Below are 20,632 nucleotides of genomic sequence, written 5' to 3' on the forward strand. Positions count from 1 at the left end.
ACTGAAGTGGACTCTGGTCCCTTTGGACCTCTGCAACCTTCACACTCTACAATCACGATCCATGTGCATTTATTAGTGTTTCAAGGTTTACAAGATTAACAGAACAATTAAGCAGTTGTAAAAGAGGAGTAGTGGTTTAGTAGATGGTGTCTTGTTACTGGTCACTTCAAACAAAATGTACTTGTGTTTGTTTTTTGTGTGGTGTACAGTTGTCTAGTGCAGGGGTGTCAAACTCATTTTAGTTCAGGGGCCACATTCAGCTAAATTTGATCTGAAATGGGCCGAACCAGTAAGATAATAACAAAATAATATATAAATAATGTCAACTCCAAACTTTTCTCTCTGTTTTAGAGTGAAAAACAAGTAAATTTGCATTATGAAAAGGTTTACATCTACAAATTATCCTTTCAAAATATGTGAATAACAGGAACAAACTGAAAAAATAAGTGTACTTTTAACAGTATTCTGCTTTAGTTTATCATTTACACACGTACATTATAACTTACAGATCACAGTGGATTTACAAATACACAAAATATTTAATATTAGGCAGAATATTATTGAAATTGTACGTACTTTTCCTAAGACATTTCAGGTTGTTCATATTTGTTCAGGTTATTCATATTTTTTGCGAAATTATACTTTGTTTTAGTGTAAATACATGTGTGAATGGAGAAAAATTTGGGGTTGTCATTATTTTTATGTTATTATGATAGAACTTTACTGGTCCTGCCCACTTGAGATTGAATTGGTCTGAATGTGGAACCTGAACTAAAAGGATTGTTAACACCTTAGCGTAATTTTTGCATTTCACAAATTCATCCCAGGGGCCGGACTGGACCCTTTGGCGGGCCGGATTTGGCCCCCGGGCCGCATGTTTGACACCTGTGCTCTAGTGCTTTTCCAGTTGTACTATATGTTATTTGTTCCATGTGGCTCTTCAAGGTCTTGTGAAACATAATCTGTGTATGAGATATCATGTGTGGAAATGTCACTCAGGGGTTTGTCTACACATAGGACAAATAAAAGACAAAAAAATTATGAGTAAAGTTCCCTACTGTGTTTTACTGCTGTTCATAGTGATACTAAATTGCAGGTCAGATCCAGTCAGTCGTATTTTGTGAATATTTATTTTTATTGTGGCACATAAAACCTGCAGGAGCAAAAATCACAGGGTAGAAAAACAAAAAAGAAATTTACACCTTCTTTGTATAGGTCCCTCCTCTCAGTCCATTTCAAAGAAAAAAGACTAGAAATAAAAACAGATAACCTGGTGTTATTTCATACTCTTATGTTCACATTTTTAATACATCTAACTGTCTGGAAACAGTCGCGCTTAAACAAAGACCTGCATCACAGGGTTGATTTTCTACATTCTGAAACCACAGGTGAAGAGTAGATCCAGAAGTCTCATATCCAGATATAAATCCACTTGAATTATAATATGTTGAAATGTTATTCCCAGTGATGCTAAAATACTATCAAACACTGCAGCTTTAATGATGCTCACATTGTCTCTGAGCATATTTGTTTCAGTTTTTTGTTTGCTTATGTCTTGAGTGTCGTATGAAAATGTGTAAATCTCGTAAATTTATTCAATAATGGACTCTGCTGTTACAGAAGTTTAGTTCAGTAACATCAAACGTCATGACCCCAATGGCATCTACATCGGCCTTGACCAGTGGTTCTCAACCTTTTTTGGCTCATGACCCCATTTTAACATCACAAATTTCTGGCGACCCCAGACATTCAAAACGGAGACATGTTTTTTGCTAAAATTAATTGGTTTTTGATCATGTAATAGTTTGCTATACTATGTTGCAAATAAACGTTAATTTTAGAGGACATTTACTCTATATAATGTATATTATTATGGATGGAGGCAGAAAAGCCAGGTGTAGATTACTGCACAAAGTGAGAATTTTATTTTCCTTGGTCAGGATATGTACAGTCAGTCCAGCTGGGATTTACAAGGCTGACAATTAATACTGAACAAACAAGAACTCAAACTATGAATCATGAAAGAGCTGCAGCATCTGAAACTGACCACAATGAACATTTGACAGATAAACAGTACCACAGTGCTGCAGTTTCAGCTTCAGAGTTTGTCATGTCTTTTATGTATTGGGATTGTCTCTCTCAATTTACCATATATTTTTTATTAGTGCGTGTTTTTTTGTTTGTTTGTTTGTTTCATTTTTATCAATTACTAAAAGTTTCAGGTGACCCCACGTGGGGTCCCGATCCCAACGTTGATAAAAACTGGCCTAGAGAAACCCGACGCCAAAGACAAACTAGAGTAAAAGAATAAAGTGAGATGGATCATTACGGGTCAGCTGTGGCCTAGATGGCTGGAGAGTCAGCTTGTGCTGGTTTGACTCCCTGGACTGGCGGAGAATTGTTGGCTGATGTGCCATTGACCAAGGCACTTAACCCGATAAGCCTGATATGGCGAGCCCACTCCTCTTAGTATGCAGCATGTGATGCATGCATGATCTAGTGATGGGTTAAAGGCAGAGGACAAATTTCAGTGTGGTGCATGTTTACGTTTGTGAACCTACTGGGAAAATAAAGATTCTTCTCTCATTCCAAATGTAGTCAGCCCTACATCATTAACATACTCTAATGATAACACTGTGGTTTTGTTTTTGTGTTACAAGGCCAAGGAGAAGTATGAAAAGGCTCTGGATGAGCTGAGTAAGTGCACCCCCCAGTACATGGAAAACATGGAGCAGGTGTTTGACCAGTGCCAGCAGTTTGAGGAGAAGAGGCTGAGCTTCCTCAGGGAGGTGCTGTTGGATGTCAAACGCCACCTCAACCTCACAGAGAACCAAAGGTTAGAGATGTTCAAGACTGTTAACGTGTTCTTTTGTTGGAAGCTCCAAGAATAAGTCTGGATTCTTTTAGGTCTCATTTTTATAAATTTATTGTTGTCTTCTTCTGATCACAAACAAAATATAACTCAGCTGAGGATCCACACCCCAAGCAGGGAAAATGGATCCAGACATTCTAATGCACATCACTTTTATAATCCTTGTAAACTGATCTTCAAACTATGGGCTGAACCCCTTGCGCTAGAATGGACTAGTGTCATCTTACTCTAAAGTCAAGCAGATGTAATTCCTTAACTCAATGCAAAACCCCCTGTTTGGTGTTTACCTCTTAATCTCTAGTTGTTTACGATCGTCTGTGGGCATGTGTATTAGTCCTATGATCATAAATCTGTCAGGTTAGTATGTGACCAAGATGTGACCTATCTTAAAATATTTACGACTGACCAGTGAAACAAAGAAAATCTGATACAAGATGCTGGAGACTATGTGGTGAAAGTAAAGCCAATCATTTTCATATATTTTGGGGCTGCTCTTATATTGTGCCTTTTTGGCAGGACTTGAAGAAAAGCATGGAGAAAATTTTCAAAGTCCAATTTCCATTCACATTTAGACTTGGGAAAAGAGAACCAGGGGATAACACATTCACAGGATAAATACCTATTCAGAATATTGTCGGTAGTAGGGAAAAAAGCCATCACTAGGAAGTGGTTAAAAAAGGATGCACCAAAAATGGTGGACTGGATAGAGGTTATAGATGACATCTACAGGATGGAGAAGATGACTTTCTCTGTCAGACTGGATTCAGACAAATTCACCAAGTATTGGAAAAACTGGGTTGATTTTAAAACACTATTAAGAGCTGATTTCACTTGACCATGTAAACCCTGGGTTCATGCTACACTTTAAATGTTCAATGTTCATGTTATACAGGGGGAAAGAATGGAATGTGAAATATGTGTTATTTCCCTTTAACTATATTTTGGGGAGCTTTGTATATTTTTTACTATTTCTGTCAATGCTCCCCTGTTTGAGAATGTTTTGCGTTTTTGTTTTTTTGTTTTGTTTTTTTTTATTTTTTTCTTCTCTTTACATACATAGAAGTCATGTAAATGATGTAAAATGTTAAGATGATGCTGACTGAAAAATAATAATAAAAAAGATAATTACAAAAAAAAAAAAAGAAACAAAGAAAATCTAGTGACACAAAGGAATCCTAACTAGCACTGATTAATATGTGATTAAACTTAAGAATTCAACTATCTAAATTAAAATAATCTTTCAAGACATTTTTTACACTGAGGCATGTGTTCACAGTCACCTGCTTAACTATTGTTACATGTTTTACAGTTATTCTACAGTATACAGAGACCTCGAACGCACCATTACAACAGCTAGCGCACAAGAAGATCTGAAGTGGTTCAGCAACACCCACGGCCCTGGCATGCATATGAACTGGCCACAGTTTGAGGTACGCAAATACAGGAACAAGCTGCCGCAACGTTTCATGAATAAAGATATGGTATCGCTGCTGCATCGTTCCAGCTCTGATGAGAACTGATCAGTATGCAACAATAATACCTGTGTTTGAACAGCAGCCTCTGAGCAACATTAAAAATCCAATCTGAGCGGTTTGGGTCTTCTTCTGTGTCTACAGGAGTACAACCCAGACCTCACCCACAGCATCTCGAAGAAGGAAAAGTCAAAGAAAAGCAGCGACGGAGTCACGCTGACCAACGTCTCAACACCAGTGGACCACGCTCAAGCAGGAGATCGAGGAAGGTGAGCACGGAAATTAATATGTGTCAACAGAACTCACACTCTGCGGATACTCTTATCGACATCATGTCCTAAATGGAGCAGTCATTGCACCCAAACCTGAACTGATGGGAACCATTCATCACTGGGTGCTTTTTTCCCCCCAAATGGAATCTGCATTTTTCTGACAGTTTTTGGCGGTGATCCCAGATTTCTGCAGGAGTCAGCTGACTGTGGTTTTGTTTCAGCTCCCCAGATAATATCCATTTAACGTAATAATAACTGTTTTCAGAAAGGATGGAAGTGACTGTCAGAGGTATTCGCTCCATCTGTCATTGTTTGCGTTATAAAGTGGGCACGTGCTTTGCTCTTCAGGTGTAAATCGAATTTTTGACAGATTTGAATTCTAAACTTAAAGGGTACCTGTTAGAGGTGTGTATTGGCAAGAATGTGGCGATGCAGTACAAATCACAATACTAGGATCACAATACGATATATCGCGATATATCACGATACTGTTAACAAGGCAATATTTTTTGTTTTGTTTCTTTTTTTAAAAGATTATTTCATGGAAAAACTTATAAACTTATAGTGCAGCATTTGGATAAATGAAGTTTTAACATGTGGCTTTACCGGTACAAAAAAAACACTCAAATAAATAAATAAATAATATTTTACAGACATTACAGTTTAAGATTCTGCTTAAATGGTCATATTCTATTGCAAAAAGAATACACAGTTTTCAGTCCCTAAATCATCCAACATCATTTTTTTCCCCTTTTTTTTTAAATTTATTACTATTTGATTTTTTTTATTTTTTAAAAATAAAAAAATAAAAAAGGAAATCATTCAACATCATAACATTTTTGTGCAGTCCTAATTAAAAAAACAAACATTTGCCTCCTTCAGACTGTAAAAAGTGCTTTTAGGATGCTTGAATGATCCATTATTCAACAAAACAGCGTTAACAATTTCAAAAAACTACATTTATGACCTGCAGTATCACAATACTACTTTTGTAGTATACAAACAACAGAACAAAATGCCCATGTGAATACAAATATAAAAGAGTTTGAAAACAAAAAAACAAAAATGAACCTCGGCCATGTCTGCATTTGAATAAATACCTAAAAATATCGATACGGTACTTTTTAATATCAATACAGTATTGTGAAGTTAAATATCGCGATATATAGCAATACCGATATTTTCTTACACCCCTGGTACCTGTAGTGAATTTTCATTGCTAGTTATCTCTGAAGATCACATATAATCCTAGCGGTTCCGTCGGTAACTTATGTTATAGCCTGATGTCAAGTATGCGTAAGCACTACGTCTCTGCTCCATCAGTCAGGCATGGTCAGCGACATGTTACCTCCTTCACAGGCTGTTCCAGCACTGGTAATGACGAAAGCTTGTAGTATTGTCCGATTACCTGAGCTGTGATGGACTGGTCACTGACCCCGTACAGCAGACACTAGTCTAAGATGACACATTATCGGCTTGTGCTGGGTCGTATCGCTAGGACAGTGGTGGCGTGCAAAGCTTACACCTGCACAAACAACAAGCTCAAACATCTGCTTTCCACCCAGTCTGCACTGCAAAAATCAAAATCTTACCAAGTGTATTTTTCTCATTTCTAGCCAAAATATCTCATCACACTTAAAATAAGACATAATCACCTTAAGAGTAACTTTTCAGTGAGATATAAGAACTTATTTTTAGACAATAGATCTTGAAAATCTTATTTCAAGAAATCTTACCAAGATAATTTTCACTTGTTCCATTGGCAGATTTTTTTGCTTGAATTAAGAAAAAAAATCTTGAATTAAGCAAAAAAATCTGCCAATGGAACAAGTGAAAATTATCTTGGTAAGTTTTCTTGAAATAAGATTTTCAAGATCAATTGTCTAAAAATAAGTTCTTATATCTCACTGAAAAGTTACTCTTAAGGTGATTATGTCTTATTTTAAGTGTGATGAGATATTTTGGCTAGAAATGAGAAAAATACACTAGGTAAAATTTTGATTTTTGCAGTCTGGTTCACTGACTGCGGCTTGTTTACTCACACTGATCACCTGGAATCAACATATGCATGTCACCTCCTGGCCGGCAGTGGCTGCTCCCCGTAGGTTCTGCCTATGCATGTAATTCATTTAATAAAAAGGTCCAGTGTGGTGCATTTATGGTGATTTTTTTTTTTTTTTTTTTTTTACTGGATTTGCACCACCCTTACTTACAACTAATAGACAAAACACAATTAATGCCATAAACATGACCACTACAGGTACACTTTAACTAGGATCAAGTAGTTCGGAAAATGAATGAATAAATTAATTTTACCTCACAACAACTAGAGACCATCACATGCACGCAGACAGAGATGTGTTAAAATTGCCTTCATTACATTAGATGTTTAATTAGTGTCAATTTACAGGTGAGTGTGAGGTTTTTATTATTTACTAAAAGCTGTGTTAGTGCACATTGCAGATTTTTGTCATATTGTGCTGGCCTGTGTCATGTGGACATAAAAATATTCACTTCTTGACCATTATGTGGTTTCCTTTAATGCACCACAGTGGTTGTTGTACAAACTGATAATTTTTTTGTGTTGTTTTTTGTCTTTCTGCTGCTATAATTACAAAAGTATAACCAATAAATACAAAAGTTACCCTTAAAAAAAAAAAAATTAAAAATTGCTGTCATTTAGATAGTGGATCACTATGTTCCTACAGCGTCTGATCAGTATTTTTAAATATGTTGTATAATTGTGTACATACTTTAGTTCATTACCTTGGTGGTAGTAGTAAGATTAAGTTTAATTAAAAGTTGAATTGTGTGGTTTTCAGTGTAAGCAGTTATGAGAAGAACCAGGCGTTCACGGCCTCCACAGAGTGGTCAGATGAAGACCAGACGGCCCCGAACTCAGGCAACGACACCAACGGAGGATCGAACCCCTTCGACGAAGACGTGGGCAAAGGAGTGAGAGTCAGAGCGCTGTACGACTATGAAGGCCAAGAGCAGGACGAACTCACCTTCAGAGCAGGTGAGTGTGAGGCCATGGGACTCCTGTTGGAGCTGGAACAGGTTCATACATGTGTCCTCTGTTGGTTTGTAGGTTTACAACCTTCAGGTAAAAGCAGCCTGAGGTTATTAAAGAGCTTCAAAGCCTCTAAGGTCAGAGGTCAGGTTGATCTGGTTAAACTGTGGGACTTGGAAATTTGTTTTTCACCGAACGTATTTACAGGTTTTTATTAAACAAACAGTGTGTAGTTTATTTTGATTTTTTATTTATTTTTTTATTGATTTATTTAATAGGGACCATGCACATTTATGTACATTTCTGTATAAAAAATACAGTCATGTAAATATTCCAGAATGAGTAAAAAGAACTAGTTTTCATCTGCATTTCCTAGGCAGATGACAAAAACAAAACATAAAACAGCCAACATTAATACATCACTTGCTCGCTATAAATTAAAACATGTAGAAATACACATAATGATGACATAGACGTCATCAAAACAAACAAACAAATAACAAAAAACAGACATAGGATGATCACAGGGGCATTAGCCTATACATTCACCTCTATACTTATATACAGTTACTGCTACTAGTAAGAAAAAGAAGCAGTGGAGGATCATGGGAATTTTTTCTCAACTAATGATGAAATTCTATCAATATAACTCATAGAAAACATGCTTTACACACATTATGTTTATTGATTTATATTATGGCATTTGTTCTCCTTAAAAAGCCACAAGTCATGTAAATGCTAATGTTAGTTAATGTGTTGAAAACATTTGGATTATTGTATGTATATTAGTCAACCACACAGGCCTAAATTGGAAACGCTACATAGGAAATTACTTTAGGAGGTGAGGATTTCTGTTTTTACTTAAGTCTTTTTTTTCTCAAATTTGTCAGGAAACATAAAAACTTGACCAGAAATATTTGATGGTGTAGGCAAAAAAAGTCATTTTTGTCAGAAAATTATCTTAGGAAAGTGATAATAGTTTTAACTGTCAAAATCATCCTTCCTCAACCCTTTAAAAGCCACTCATAGAAATACTCTGAAATTCAAAATGTAAATCTTAGTGTGCTGTTGTAGGACCTAACAAGACTGTATTACTTTTGTGATTTTTTTTTTTTTTTTTTTTTTTTTTTTTTTTTTATTGTTATGTAAACAATCAAAGTCAATGAAGTTACCATGTCTGGTTCCTTACCTGCAAGTGGCAAAAAAAATACAAGAAAAACACATGTAATGTGAAAGGAACGTACATTTTAGAACATTAGAACATCACTTTTAGAGCGTTACAACATCATAAGTGCTGATCCAGACCCCTGTCCACATCCACATTATCCCTTTGAACATCATTCCTTACATTAGTACCATTACTTCATGGTACCGAACAAAGCAGGTACACTCACTGTTCATGCAGAGGTGGACCTTACAGACCCTGGAGACCACATTGGACCTGAGATTGTTGACTCACTGTCCTCACTGGAACTGTAATTGTAATGTATGCGGAAATGACCAAAAATAGGATAGAATAGTCTTTATTGTCATTGTAACATGAAACATGTACATCGAAATTTAACAAGTGTCAAACAATCAGTGCATAATAACATAATAATAGACATAATAGTCACTTGCCTGATAAAGGGTTAACATTAACCAAGTTATTTTTGTGCCTAAAATGAACTAAATCTTCTCTCCCTAAACTATAGTGAGGTGGATTAACATATTTGAACGACAGATGATGCTTGTATGTCAATTTTTTTTTAGAGTTACAATAATAATAATAATAACAATAATAATAATAATAATAATAATAATAATACAATTTATTTATAGGTGCCTTTCAGGACGCTCAAGGTCACCGCACAAAGTTGTTAAAATAAAACACAATTAAAATTACACACATACATATATAAAACACATAGGCAGCAGATAAAATTGAAATTACGGAACAGAGTAAGCCTGTCTGAATAAATAAGTTTTAAGCTTGGCATTTTCTAGTATTTGTGTCACCGCAGAACATGTTGTGTTTGTGTGTTTGTCTTCCTTTAAGTTGTTCTTGGGAGACGTTAGCGTCTCCTCTGTGTTACTCCAGTGTGCTAGTTTCTCACTACGCTGCACCTTTTTTTTCTTTCTTTCTTTTCTTTTCTTTTATTGATGAAGGGGATGAGCTGACGAAGCTGGAGGAGGAGGATGAACAGGGCTGGTGTAAAGGTCGCCTTGACAATGGCCAGCTCGGTCTTTATCCAGCCAATTACGTGGAGCTGATCTAACCGTTGCAGCTCTCTCGTTGTGTCGCTGGAAGGCAAACCCAGACTGAACCGTCCAGTCATACCGCACATTGCCAGAGACTTGAAAGCAAAGCTTCCTCTTCCTGTCAGGCACAGTGAGCTGTCTTCATCTCAGAACTCATCACAGGATTCAGGATCATCTCCTTAAACCGCAACTGTTTTTAGTATATTTTGTGTGTAGCTGTGGTGGATTTCAGTTGTGACACTAACATGCCATATGTTCTTTCATCATGTTAATGATATGGTATTGTGCCTGGATAGTGAGAATGAGCTATGCATTTTGCATTTCATGTATATATTTAATCTTTTTTTTTTACAGTCTGGATGCTTGTACAGTTTCTCCCATATTGTTGGCTTTTTTTTTTTTTTTCTTTGTGAAATATTTCATGTTTAGACTCAAAACAATAGTTTGACATTTTGGGGAAATACAGTAATATATTTTCTTGCTGAACATAAGATGAGAGGGTAGAAACCACTCCAGTGTTTTTCTGTTTGATATGAGAGAAAGTCAGTCAGGAGATGTTAGCTTAGTTTAGCTTAGAACAAACACTTGAAAGAGGAGAAGACTACGGAGGTTAACTCCGCTAAAAACTCAGATCTTGAACTTCTGGAAATGATGTATGATGGGTAACACTTTCATAATAAGGGTGTAAATCAGGGGTCTCAAACATGCGGCCCGGGGGCCAAATGCGGCCCTCCAAAGGGTCCGATCCGGCCCGTGGGATGAAAGTGCAAAAATTAACCTGAACAGTCCAGGTTGTCCAAATTTATTTTGGTTCAGGTTCCACATACAGACCAATGTGATCTCCAGTAAAAATAACAACACAATAACCCATAAATGACAACGACAAATTTTCTTTGTGGAAAAATTATGTGGAAAAAATTGAAGTGAAAAAAATAACATTACACTGTGAAAATATTCACATTTACAAAACATAAAATGCAAATAAATACATAAATAAAAACAAAGATGAACAACCAGAAATTTGCAATTTGAACAATATTCTGCCTGTTACTAAATGTTTTATGCATTTATGTGTTAATAATAAGAGATGGAATATTGTAGAAATTGATCAAATTTTAGTTCCAAAGTCCAAAATTTTAACAATATTCTGCCTGTTACCAAATGTTTATGGAACACTGTGTGTAAATGCACATGTATAAATAATAAGTCGAGGCATAATATTGTTAAAATTGCACAAGTTTTTCTAATGGAATTTCTGTTTTTTCAGGTTATTCACATCTTTTTTGTAAAATGTAAATATTTTCACAATTTAATTGGGGGTTTTTTTTGTACTAAAACAAAAAGAAAAACCTGGATTTGTCATTATTTATAAGTTATTAAGTCATAATTTTACTGGTTCTGGCCCGCTTGAGATCAAATTGGGCTAAATATGGCCCCTGAACCAAAATGAGTTTGAGACCCCTGGTGTAAATTATGTTTAACTAGTATTTAACTATTACATGACTGATTATGTTTAAAGCGGAATGTGACATGATTTACATTTTTCACCATAAACACATTTTCTTGATCAGTAACGAAATTGTCATAACTTATTCTGTACATTAACTGAAAACACCATCCAATTGGTTTGATTCTGTGTTAAATTTAGATTCATTTATTTGATCAGCCTCTCTGTGAGATTACCAGATTTAGTTTAATTACATCTAACCTCATGGAAAGAATTCTGCTGCATCTAAAGATTTCCAAACCAGTATGTAATTACATTACTGTTAAGATCCTAAATTTACCTTGACCCTGGTGGACCATGACTAGATGTACTGGTCTGTCACAGGGCTCCTACCCATAATCCCACTGGAGCTTGTTTTCCCAAATGTAAAGCCTAAAGTCCAGCATAAAGATTGGACTGTGCTTCAGTGGATAAAGGTCATGTGGTTTGATGAGTCCAGATTAACCCTGTTCTGGAGAGATGGGCGCATCAGGGTGAAAGGAGAGGCAGATGAAGTGATTACCCATCATGCCTAGTGCCTACAGTACAAGCCTGTGGAGGCAGTGTTATGATCTGGGGTTGGTTCAGTTGGTCAGGTCCAGGTTCAGCAAAAAAGATGGAAATTAATATTGTGACATTGCATTAAATTACTGAAACAATGCTACTTTGAATGTGTGACACAGTCAAAGCTAAAGGCAGTTCAATGAAACACTACAGCGCAGGGCTTTTATTTTTTTTTTTTTTTTGGCCAGGATGTGTACGTAACAATATTATTATTTTATTTTCTTGATTAAAATAGTAGTGGAGTGTTCTCTCGACAAGTTTATAAATGTTAGTTTCAGCAAAGCCGTGCAAAAAATAAGACAAACACTACATAAAAGACACAATAAGATGAAAATGATATCAAGGATACAGACATAAAACAGGAGAACTAGATAAAATTATGTCAAGGACACTACAAAATGAAAATAATCTGAAAGAGGAAACATGAAAAAATGAAGTTAACATTAATATTCAGACACTATTTTAACAACAGAAGTAATTGTTGACATTAACACACAATAAGTGACTGATTCTAGTGAAGTACATTTAATTCTGTTATTTTCACACTAGAAGAGTCAGATAACACAGATATTATAGTCATTTGTTTAAATTTGGGTCTTGAGGGGATATAAAATTTCTGGTTTGAGTCTGGAACTGCCTTAATGTGTTACCGTAGTACAGTTTATCATTTCATTCACCCTGTTATCACACAAATAACATCCTCATTTTAAAGGGTTACTGCACAGGTGTCAAACATGCGGCCCGGGGGCCAAATCCGGCCCGCCAAAGGTTCCATTCCTGCCCGCAGGATGAAAGTGCAAAAATGAACCTGAACAGTCCAAGTTGTCCAAATCCTTTTGGTTCAGGTTCCACATACAGACCAATGTGATCTACAGTAAAAATAACAACACAATAACCCACAAATAATGACAACAACAAATTTTCTAGGTGAAAAATTATGTAGAAAAAATTGAAGAGAAAAAAATAACATTACACTGTGAAAATACTTACATGTACAAAACTATTCTTTCACAATAAAACACAAATAAATACATAAATAAAAACAAATAAGAACAACCCGAAATGTTTTAAATGCAGTTTTAACAATATTCTGCTTGTTACTAAATGTTTGGTGCATTTATGGATCCACTGTGATCTGTAGTTGTGTTAATAATAATAAGAGATGTAATATTGGAAAAATTGTTCAAATTTTAGTTCCAAACTCCAACATTTTAACAATATTCTGCCTGTTACCAAATGTTTATTTAACATTGTGTGTAATGTACATGTATAAATAATAAGTCGAGGCATAATATTGTTAAAATTGCACAAATTTTTCAAATGAAATTTCTGTTTTTTCAGGTTATTCACATCTTTTTTGTAAAATGTAAATATTTTCATAATTTAATTGGGGGTTTTTTGTACTAAAACAAAAAGAAAAACTTGGATTTGTCATTATTTATAGGTTATTAAGTCATTATTTTACTAGTCTGGCCCACTGCAGATCAAATTGGACTAAATGTGGCCCCTGAACCAAAATGAGTTTGACACCCCTGGGTTACTATATGTTGTTTTTTTTTTAAAGAAAGGCTGTCATCATTTACCAGCAAGTTACCGGTCACTTAAATAAGCCAAAAAAACTCTATCAACCAGCAGACACAGCTTGTCATTTTCACACATCTATTTGGATTCAACAAACTCACTGTGTGAATAATGAGTCTCGTACTAAGCTAAGCTAACTTAATGCAGTAGTTTAATATTTAACAGGTAGTTACGAGAACGGCCTGATTTTTTTTTTTTTTTTTTTCAACCAGTTCTGTGTTGAAACTTTTTTCCTTTTCTTGACTCACTTCACAGCATGTCATTAGCGTTTTTGAGATGAAACCAGATCGACGGCTCACATCAATTAAAAAAAACAAAAAAAAACAAAAAAACAAAACAAAGACAGTCACTCTGCAAAGCCTTTCTTTAAAGTGGAAATGTGTAGTTCCACCAAACACTGCAGCTATTGTTTACATTAACCTCCCGTCTCCATCTATCGACGACAACGTGCCTGTCACTGCTTTTACCTGTCGTATAGTTTGGTCTCGCAGGCTGTTAATAAAGCAGACACCATGGACAAAAACCTGCCTGAAAATGTCAACTCGCAGCATTTTTCTATGAAGATTAGCTTTGTTTCCCAACCAAGAATTCTTTTGTTTTTATTATTATTGTTATTATTTCTGCATTTAATAAGACTTGTTTACTCTCAGTGAATGTCAGTGACTCTGTACTATCAGCTTGTTGCTCTTATCTGTGTGATTATGTGCATGCTGATGCTCCCACACACTGATTACTCTCTTACTGATCTAAATGGATTCAGTGCATGGCTGCAATTTGTTTCCACCAAAATTACTGACAAGCTCAATCAGGATGCTGCAAACTGTGTCACATCCTGATTGCTCTGATCCGCTGTGTGGCAAAAAATGCAGGATGTATAGAGTATACATCCATCTTGTCTTTTATATTGAAATATTTGGTTTTAAATAGGGGTGTGTATTGGCAAGAATATGGCAATACCCTACAAATCACAATACTAGGACCATGACACGATATATCGCGATATATCACGATACTGTTAACAAGGCAATATTTTTTGTTTGTTTTGTTTCTTCTTCTAAGACACAGGTGTCAAACACGCGGTCCAGGGGCCAAATCTGGCCCACCAAAGGGTCCAATCTGGCCCTTAGGATGAATTTGTGAAATGCAAAAAATTATACTAAAATATTAACAATCCTTTTAGTTCAGGTTCCACATTCAGACTAATTCAATCTCAAGTGGGCAGGACTGATCTAAAGTGGATCAGACCAGTAAAATACTATCATAATAACAAATAAATAATGACAACTCCAAATTTTTCTCTTTGTAAACGTAAATATTTTCATGTATTTACACTAAAACAAAGTTTAGTTTCACAAAAAATGTGAATAACCTGAACAAATATGAACATTTTGAAACGTCTGAAGTGCAACTTTACCAATATTCTGCCTGTTACTGAATGTTTTGTGTATTTGTAGATCCACTGTGATCTGTAAGTTATAATGTACATGTGTAAATGATAAACTGAAGCAGAATATTGTTAAAATTACACTTATTTTTTCAGTTTGTTCATGTTATTCACATCTTTTGAAAGCATAGTTTGTAGATGTAAACCTTTTAATAATGTAAATTCACTTTTTTCGCTCTAAAACATACAGAAAAGTTTGGAGTTGACATTATTTATATATTATGATGTTATTATTTTACTGGTTCGGCCCACTGCAGATCAAATTTAGCTGAATGTGGCCCCTGAACTAAAATGAGTTTGACACCCCTGTTCTTAGAGATTATTTCCTGGAAAAATTGAATTATACTAGAAATATGCCCAAATACTAAACACATTTTTATTTGATCAGAACAAGATTTAATACTATATCACAAAACTTTCCTATGTAAACACAAACATTTTTTTTACAGATAAATACAAATAAAATTACAAGTACAAAACACACTCTCAAATAAAAATAAATAAATAGAATTATGTTTTACAGACATTACAGTGTCAGATCCTGCTCAAATGTTTGTATTCTGTTAGTTGTGAATAGAATGCATAGTGCACAGTCCCTGAATCGTCAAACACCAGAACATTATTTTTAGGCGGTCCCTACAAAGGAACTTACATCTGTCTCTCTCAGACAGTAAAAAGTGCTTTTTCGGGTTATTGAAATAACTATTATTTAAACAAAACAGTGTTATCAGTTTTAAAAAAATACATGCATGACCTGCAATATCACAATACTACTTTTTTAGTATAGAAACAACAAAACAAAATACCCATGTGAATATAGAAATAAAAGAGCTTGCAGGACTAACCAAAAAATAATAAAAAACAAAAACATGAACCTCCGTCATATCTCCATTTGAATAAATACCTAAAAATATCAATACAGTACTTTTTAATATTGATACAGCACAGGTGTCAAACATGTGGTCTGGGGGCCAAATCTGGCTCACCAAAGGGTCCAGTCTGGCCCCTGGGATGAATTTATGAAATGCAAAAATTACACTGAAGATATTCATCATTTTAGTTCAGGTTCCACATACAGACCAATTTAATCTTCAGTGGGTCAAACCAGTAAAATACTATCATAATAACCTATAAATAATCACCACTCCAATTTTTTCTGTTTGTAAATATAAACATTTTCATGCCATTTTACTGTATTTACACTCAAACTAACATTTCACAAAAACACGAATAACCTGAACAAATATGAACATTTTGAAATGTCTGAAGTGTAATTTTAACAATATTCAGCCTGTTATTAAATGGTTTGTGTGTTTGTTGATCCACTGTGATCTGTGTGTTGTAATGCACATGTGTAAATGATAAACTGAGACATAATATTGTTAAAATTGCACTTAGTTTTTTTTGAGAAATTTCAGTTTGTTCATGCTATTCACATTGTTTTAAAGCACAGGTGTCAAACATGCGGCCCGGGGGCCAAATCTGGCCCGCCAAAGGGTCCAGTCCGGCCCTTGGGATGAATTTGTGAAATGCAAAAATTACACTAAAATATTAACAATCCTTTTAGTTCAGGTTCCACATTCAGACCAATTCAATCTCAAGTGGGCAGGACCAGTAAAATACTATCATAATAACATAAATAATGACAACTCCAAATTTTTCTCTTTGTAAACGTAAATATTTTCATGTATTTACACTAAAACAAAGTTTAGTTTCACAAAAAATGTGAGTAACCTGAACAAATATGAACATTTTGAAATGTCTGAAGTGCAACTTTATCAATATTCTGGCTGTTATTAAATGTTTTGTGTGTTTGTTGAGCCACTGTGATCTGTGCATTGTAATGCACATGTGTAAATGATAAACTGAGACATAATATTGTTAAAATTGCACTTAGTTTTTTTGAGAAATTTCAGTTTGTTCATGTTATTCACATTGTTTTAAAGGATAGTTGGTAAATGTAAACCTTTTCATTGCATAATTTTACTTTTTTTTGCTCTAAAATATAAAGGAAAGTTTGGAGTTGACATTATTTATATATTATTATGTTATTATTTTACTGGTTCGGCCCACTGCAGATCAAATTTTGCTTAATGTGGCCCCTGAACTAAAATGAGTTTGACACCCCTGCGATACAGTATCATGAAATGAAATATCACAATATATTGCGGAAACGATATTTTCTTACACCCCTAGTTTTAAATCAAGAAAACGAATCAAACCTCATTAGGAGTGCACGTGGCAGTGAAGTACACGTTATATGAGATTGGTGTGTTACTCCTGGAAACCACAGGTGTAAAACTATCCCCATGTCAATGAGGAATGAGTGCTGCACAGAAAAGCAGAAAGAGGATCCGGCTTTGAAATATTGATGAGGCAATATCTTTGTGCTGCGAGAGAAATCCAGTTTTAAAGGGTCCAGGAGGGACACGTCTCTTGTAATGGTGAATATGCTTCTCTGTGCTTTTTTTTTTTTTTTAGAGTGTTGCTTTTGTAAGTGCTGGAGTCAGAGTGGTGTAATAAATATTGCCTTACCAAAATCTGCCACCCTGCCAAGCCCAAAGACTCTCAACCATGGTGTTCGACAAAACGAAAGAGAGCTGAGCTGGCGTCCACAGAATCTGACTCCTCCTGTTCAGTTTTCACCAGGCCCTGTGTCTGATGATGACGACTGGATGAATCTAAAGACTCCAACGTCCTAAATGTACTGTACTTGAAGGCTGAGTGAGGTCTGTCAGCGAGTGTTTGTATCCACCGTGTAAAGCTACAACTCTGTCGTCCACTGTGAAACTCCTGGGACACACACTGAAGGACTTTAAATCATCTTTTAAAAATAGCGCTTTGTTCTTTTCTGTCTGTAAATGCTGGAAACATGGGGTCTGCAATGATAAGGAAAACTTTTTAGAGGACTAGAGTTCTTTCTTTCTTCTTCTTTTTTTTTTTTTTTTTTTTTTTTTTTTTTTTAGCATAGTGCTGTAAATTTCCAAAATGTAGTGCCTGTTCATCTGCATACGCAAAAATAAAAAGATGTCATCGGAAAACGGTAAAAATGTGTCTGTGGGTTTTTTTAACATAACATACATCGACTGTTGATAACTGTTCATATTAAAATATGGTTTATTATAAGTAATAATAGAATCACTGTGCCATGAGAATTTGGTTAAATGAACAAATAATCTGTAAAATAGAAATGCTGAAATTTATGAAATACAGGATTATGCAAATTAAAGAGCTGGATTTTTTGCTACAGATGTCTCACCTTAAAGTGAAATGAGGTAAGATTCAGCATTCAGATTCAATAATGCGCTCATGATTTTAAAACTACAGATGAGAAATGTAAATATTAATTCATGTCTGGAATAGAATAGAATAGAATAGAATAGAATAGAATAGAATAGAATAGAATAGAATAGAATAGAATAGAATAATTTCAACATGAGACAAGAAATAAATATTCATTAGTGTCTATATAAATACATGTCTAACATATTAGAATAGGACAGAATACAATAATATAAAATAGAATAGAATAGAATAGAATAGAATAGAATAGAATAGAATAATTTCAACATAAGACAAAAAATATAAATATTCATTATTGTCTGTATAAATGCATGTCTAATAAAATAGAATAGAATAGAATAGAATAGAATAGAATAGAATAGAATAGAATAGAATAGAATAGAATAGAATAGAAAAATGCATTGCTGGGTTTCAAGAGGGTATGAACAGTGCAAATAAAAAAACAATAAATTACCAAAAACAAATAATATGCACAGAATATATTCTGTAAATGGAAGGTGAAACAGAAGTGAAAAGGTTCAATGGTACCAGTGGAAAAAGGCTAAACCACATAAACTGATAAGTGCCTTTGCTTTAAACACATTATTAAAAGCTACCACTAGAGGTCACTAGTAACCACTGTGCAGTTTATTATTCCTGTCAGTTTTCCTCCCCTGAGTCACATTCCCTCAAAAACCCCACAATCCTTCAGTGTCAGCCACATCTATCCACACACCTGTTGCCAGTTAATGAGTTAACCTTCTGTCAAATCTAACGTCAGGCTTCAAACAGCTCCACTGTTCATCCACCTGCATGTCATCCACAAAGATCTGACACTCACAGGTCAGGTGGTTAGTTGAGTTTTATTAAATTCTCAACGCTATTATTTGTTTATGGAGCAATTATTGAACGGACATGAGTCAGCATGTTTTACCTCTGCCAGGAGGTATTGTGGTCACTTTGCTTTGTGCGTTTGCATGTTTGTTAGCAAGATAACTCAAAAAGTTATGGATGGATTTTCATGAAATTTTCAATAAATGTTGATACTGGCACAAGGAAGAAATGATTAAATTTTGGTGGTGATCGGGGGGGGGGACGGATGGGACAGATCTGTCTGCGCTCTCCGAGTGGTTTTCTTGTTCAATTTTGTTTCTGATAACATTTCTAATTATGTGATTATCCCTAATTCCTCATAAAATCTCATCTTTTATTATTTACCTATGGGGCTGATCCGGAAAAACACAAGTGAGACAATAAAACACAATGAATATACTTCCTAAACTATTTGTTTTTCCATTAATAATTTCTGATTACCTCCACCAGGAGGTATTGTGATCACTTTGCTTTGTGTGTTTGTTTGTTTGTTTGTTTGTTTGTTTGTTTGTTAGCAACTTTACAGGAAAACTATTACAACCATCTTTACCAAATTTTACCCACAGATAGGCCTAGGCCCTGGGACCAACCCATTAAATTTTGGGCCAAGTAGGCCAAAGTTCAAGGTCACAGCAAGGTCACAAAATCTCAGATTTTCCTTTCTCTCATCATTGAGCAATTTTTGAAAATTCATAAAAAATTCAAAACAACTCCGATTAGCCTCCAATTTGATACACCCATAGCTTATAACAATATCTTGTATCTGACACAAAATTTTCCACATCCACTGTGGAATGTGGACTCTGCGGACATTTCAATTTAACATCGAAAATCCCATTTACGACACATTTTTCATTTTAACTCAACAAATATTGATTGAAATTTCATATAATTTGACATACACATGACTGGTACCAAGCTTCAACTTTTTCTGCTCTATGGAACAACCTGGAAACTGTTTAATTTAAAAAGAAATAGCCGATCCACACATGCACACCGTTTGGGGTGCTTGGCGGAGGTTTGCGTTCTCTGAACACTTGTTACTATTTGTGTTATTGTTCTACAAAAGCAGGATGGCTGTGAAAAGCATAGATTTTTTTCACAAACTACTCCTCTGTTTTATATTGCACTGGATAGTCTATATTTACATGACATATTAATGCAACAAAGATTCACAAATTACCTTTTTTTCTTTTTCTTTCTTTCTTTCTGTAAGCAATATTAACATCCTTTTTTCTTTATTAAAAAAAAAGAACAGTGTACTTTTTATCAATGATATCTTGTGTAATATATTGTGAGACTGTTTTGAATAAAAATTTGAATTTAAAAAAAAGTGTGACATTTGTGTCAGTTCTCAAATGAAATTTTCTCTGTATTTAACCATCCTTAAGTGGTTTATTACCATTTATTGTAATATTATCTTGTGTATTTTGCATTTTTTCAGTGAAAATCATGTATTTTTTTGTATTTAATCCACTGATCATGTTGATGTTCATCAAAGCACAGAGTAAAGCTGAGGAATATTATATCAA

At 34.8% G+C, this 20,632-nt stretch overlaps 1 protein-coding gene and 1 long non-coding RNA gene across 5 annotated transcripts in view; both read left to right on the forward strand.

Annotated features, from left to right (window-relative positions):
- The window catches only part of pacsin1b (protein kinase C and casein kinase substrate in neurons 1b), a 74,636-nt gene extending 64,078 nt beyond the window's left edge, over window positions 1-10,558 (forward strand). For 3 of the 4 annotated variants that reach the window (XM_030133691.1, XM_030133694.1, XM_030133692.1), the window contains exons 6-10: window positions 2,661-2,836; window positions 4,182-4,302; window positions 4,489-4,613; window positions 7,439-7,635; window positions 9,778-9,887. In XM_030133691.1, the coding sequence (XP_029989551.1) occupies window positions 2,661-2,836; window positions 4,182-4,302; window positions 4,489-4,613; window positions 7,439-7,635; window positions 9,778-9,887 (729 nt within the window). Of the gene's footprint in view, window positions 1-2,660; window positions 2,837-4,181; window positions 4,303-4,488; window positions 4,614-7,438; window positions 7,636-9,777 lie in introns of all 4 variants that reach the window. The other variant, XM_030133693.1, reaches the window with a different exon arrangement.
- A 2,873-nt stretch (window positions 10,559-13,431) lies between these two features.
- On the forward strand, window positions 13,432-17,777 carry LOC115419080 (uncharacterized). Its single transcript, XR_003935396.1, has 2 exons — window positions 13,432-14,417; window positions 17,142-17,777. It is a non-coding gene; the product is annotated as an uncharacterized LOC115419080 (long non-coding RNA).
- Window positions 17,778-20,632: the final 2,855 nt, after the last annotated feature.

Source organism: Sphaeramia orbicularis, chromosome 5, assembly GCF_902148855.1.
Source record: "Sphaeramia orbicularis chromosome 5, fSphaOr1.1, whole genome shotgun sequence".
NCBI classification, from domain to species: domain Eukaryota; kingdom Metazoa; phylum Chordata; class Actinopteri; order Kurtiformes; family Apogonidae; genus Sphaeramia; species Sphaeramia orbicularis.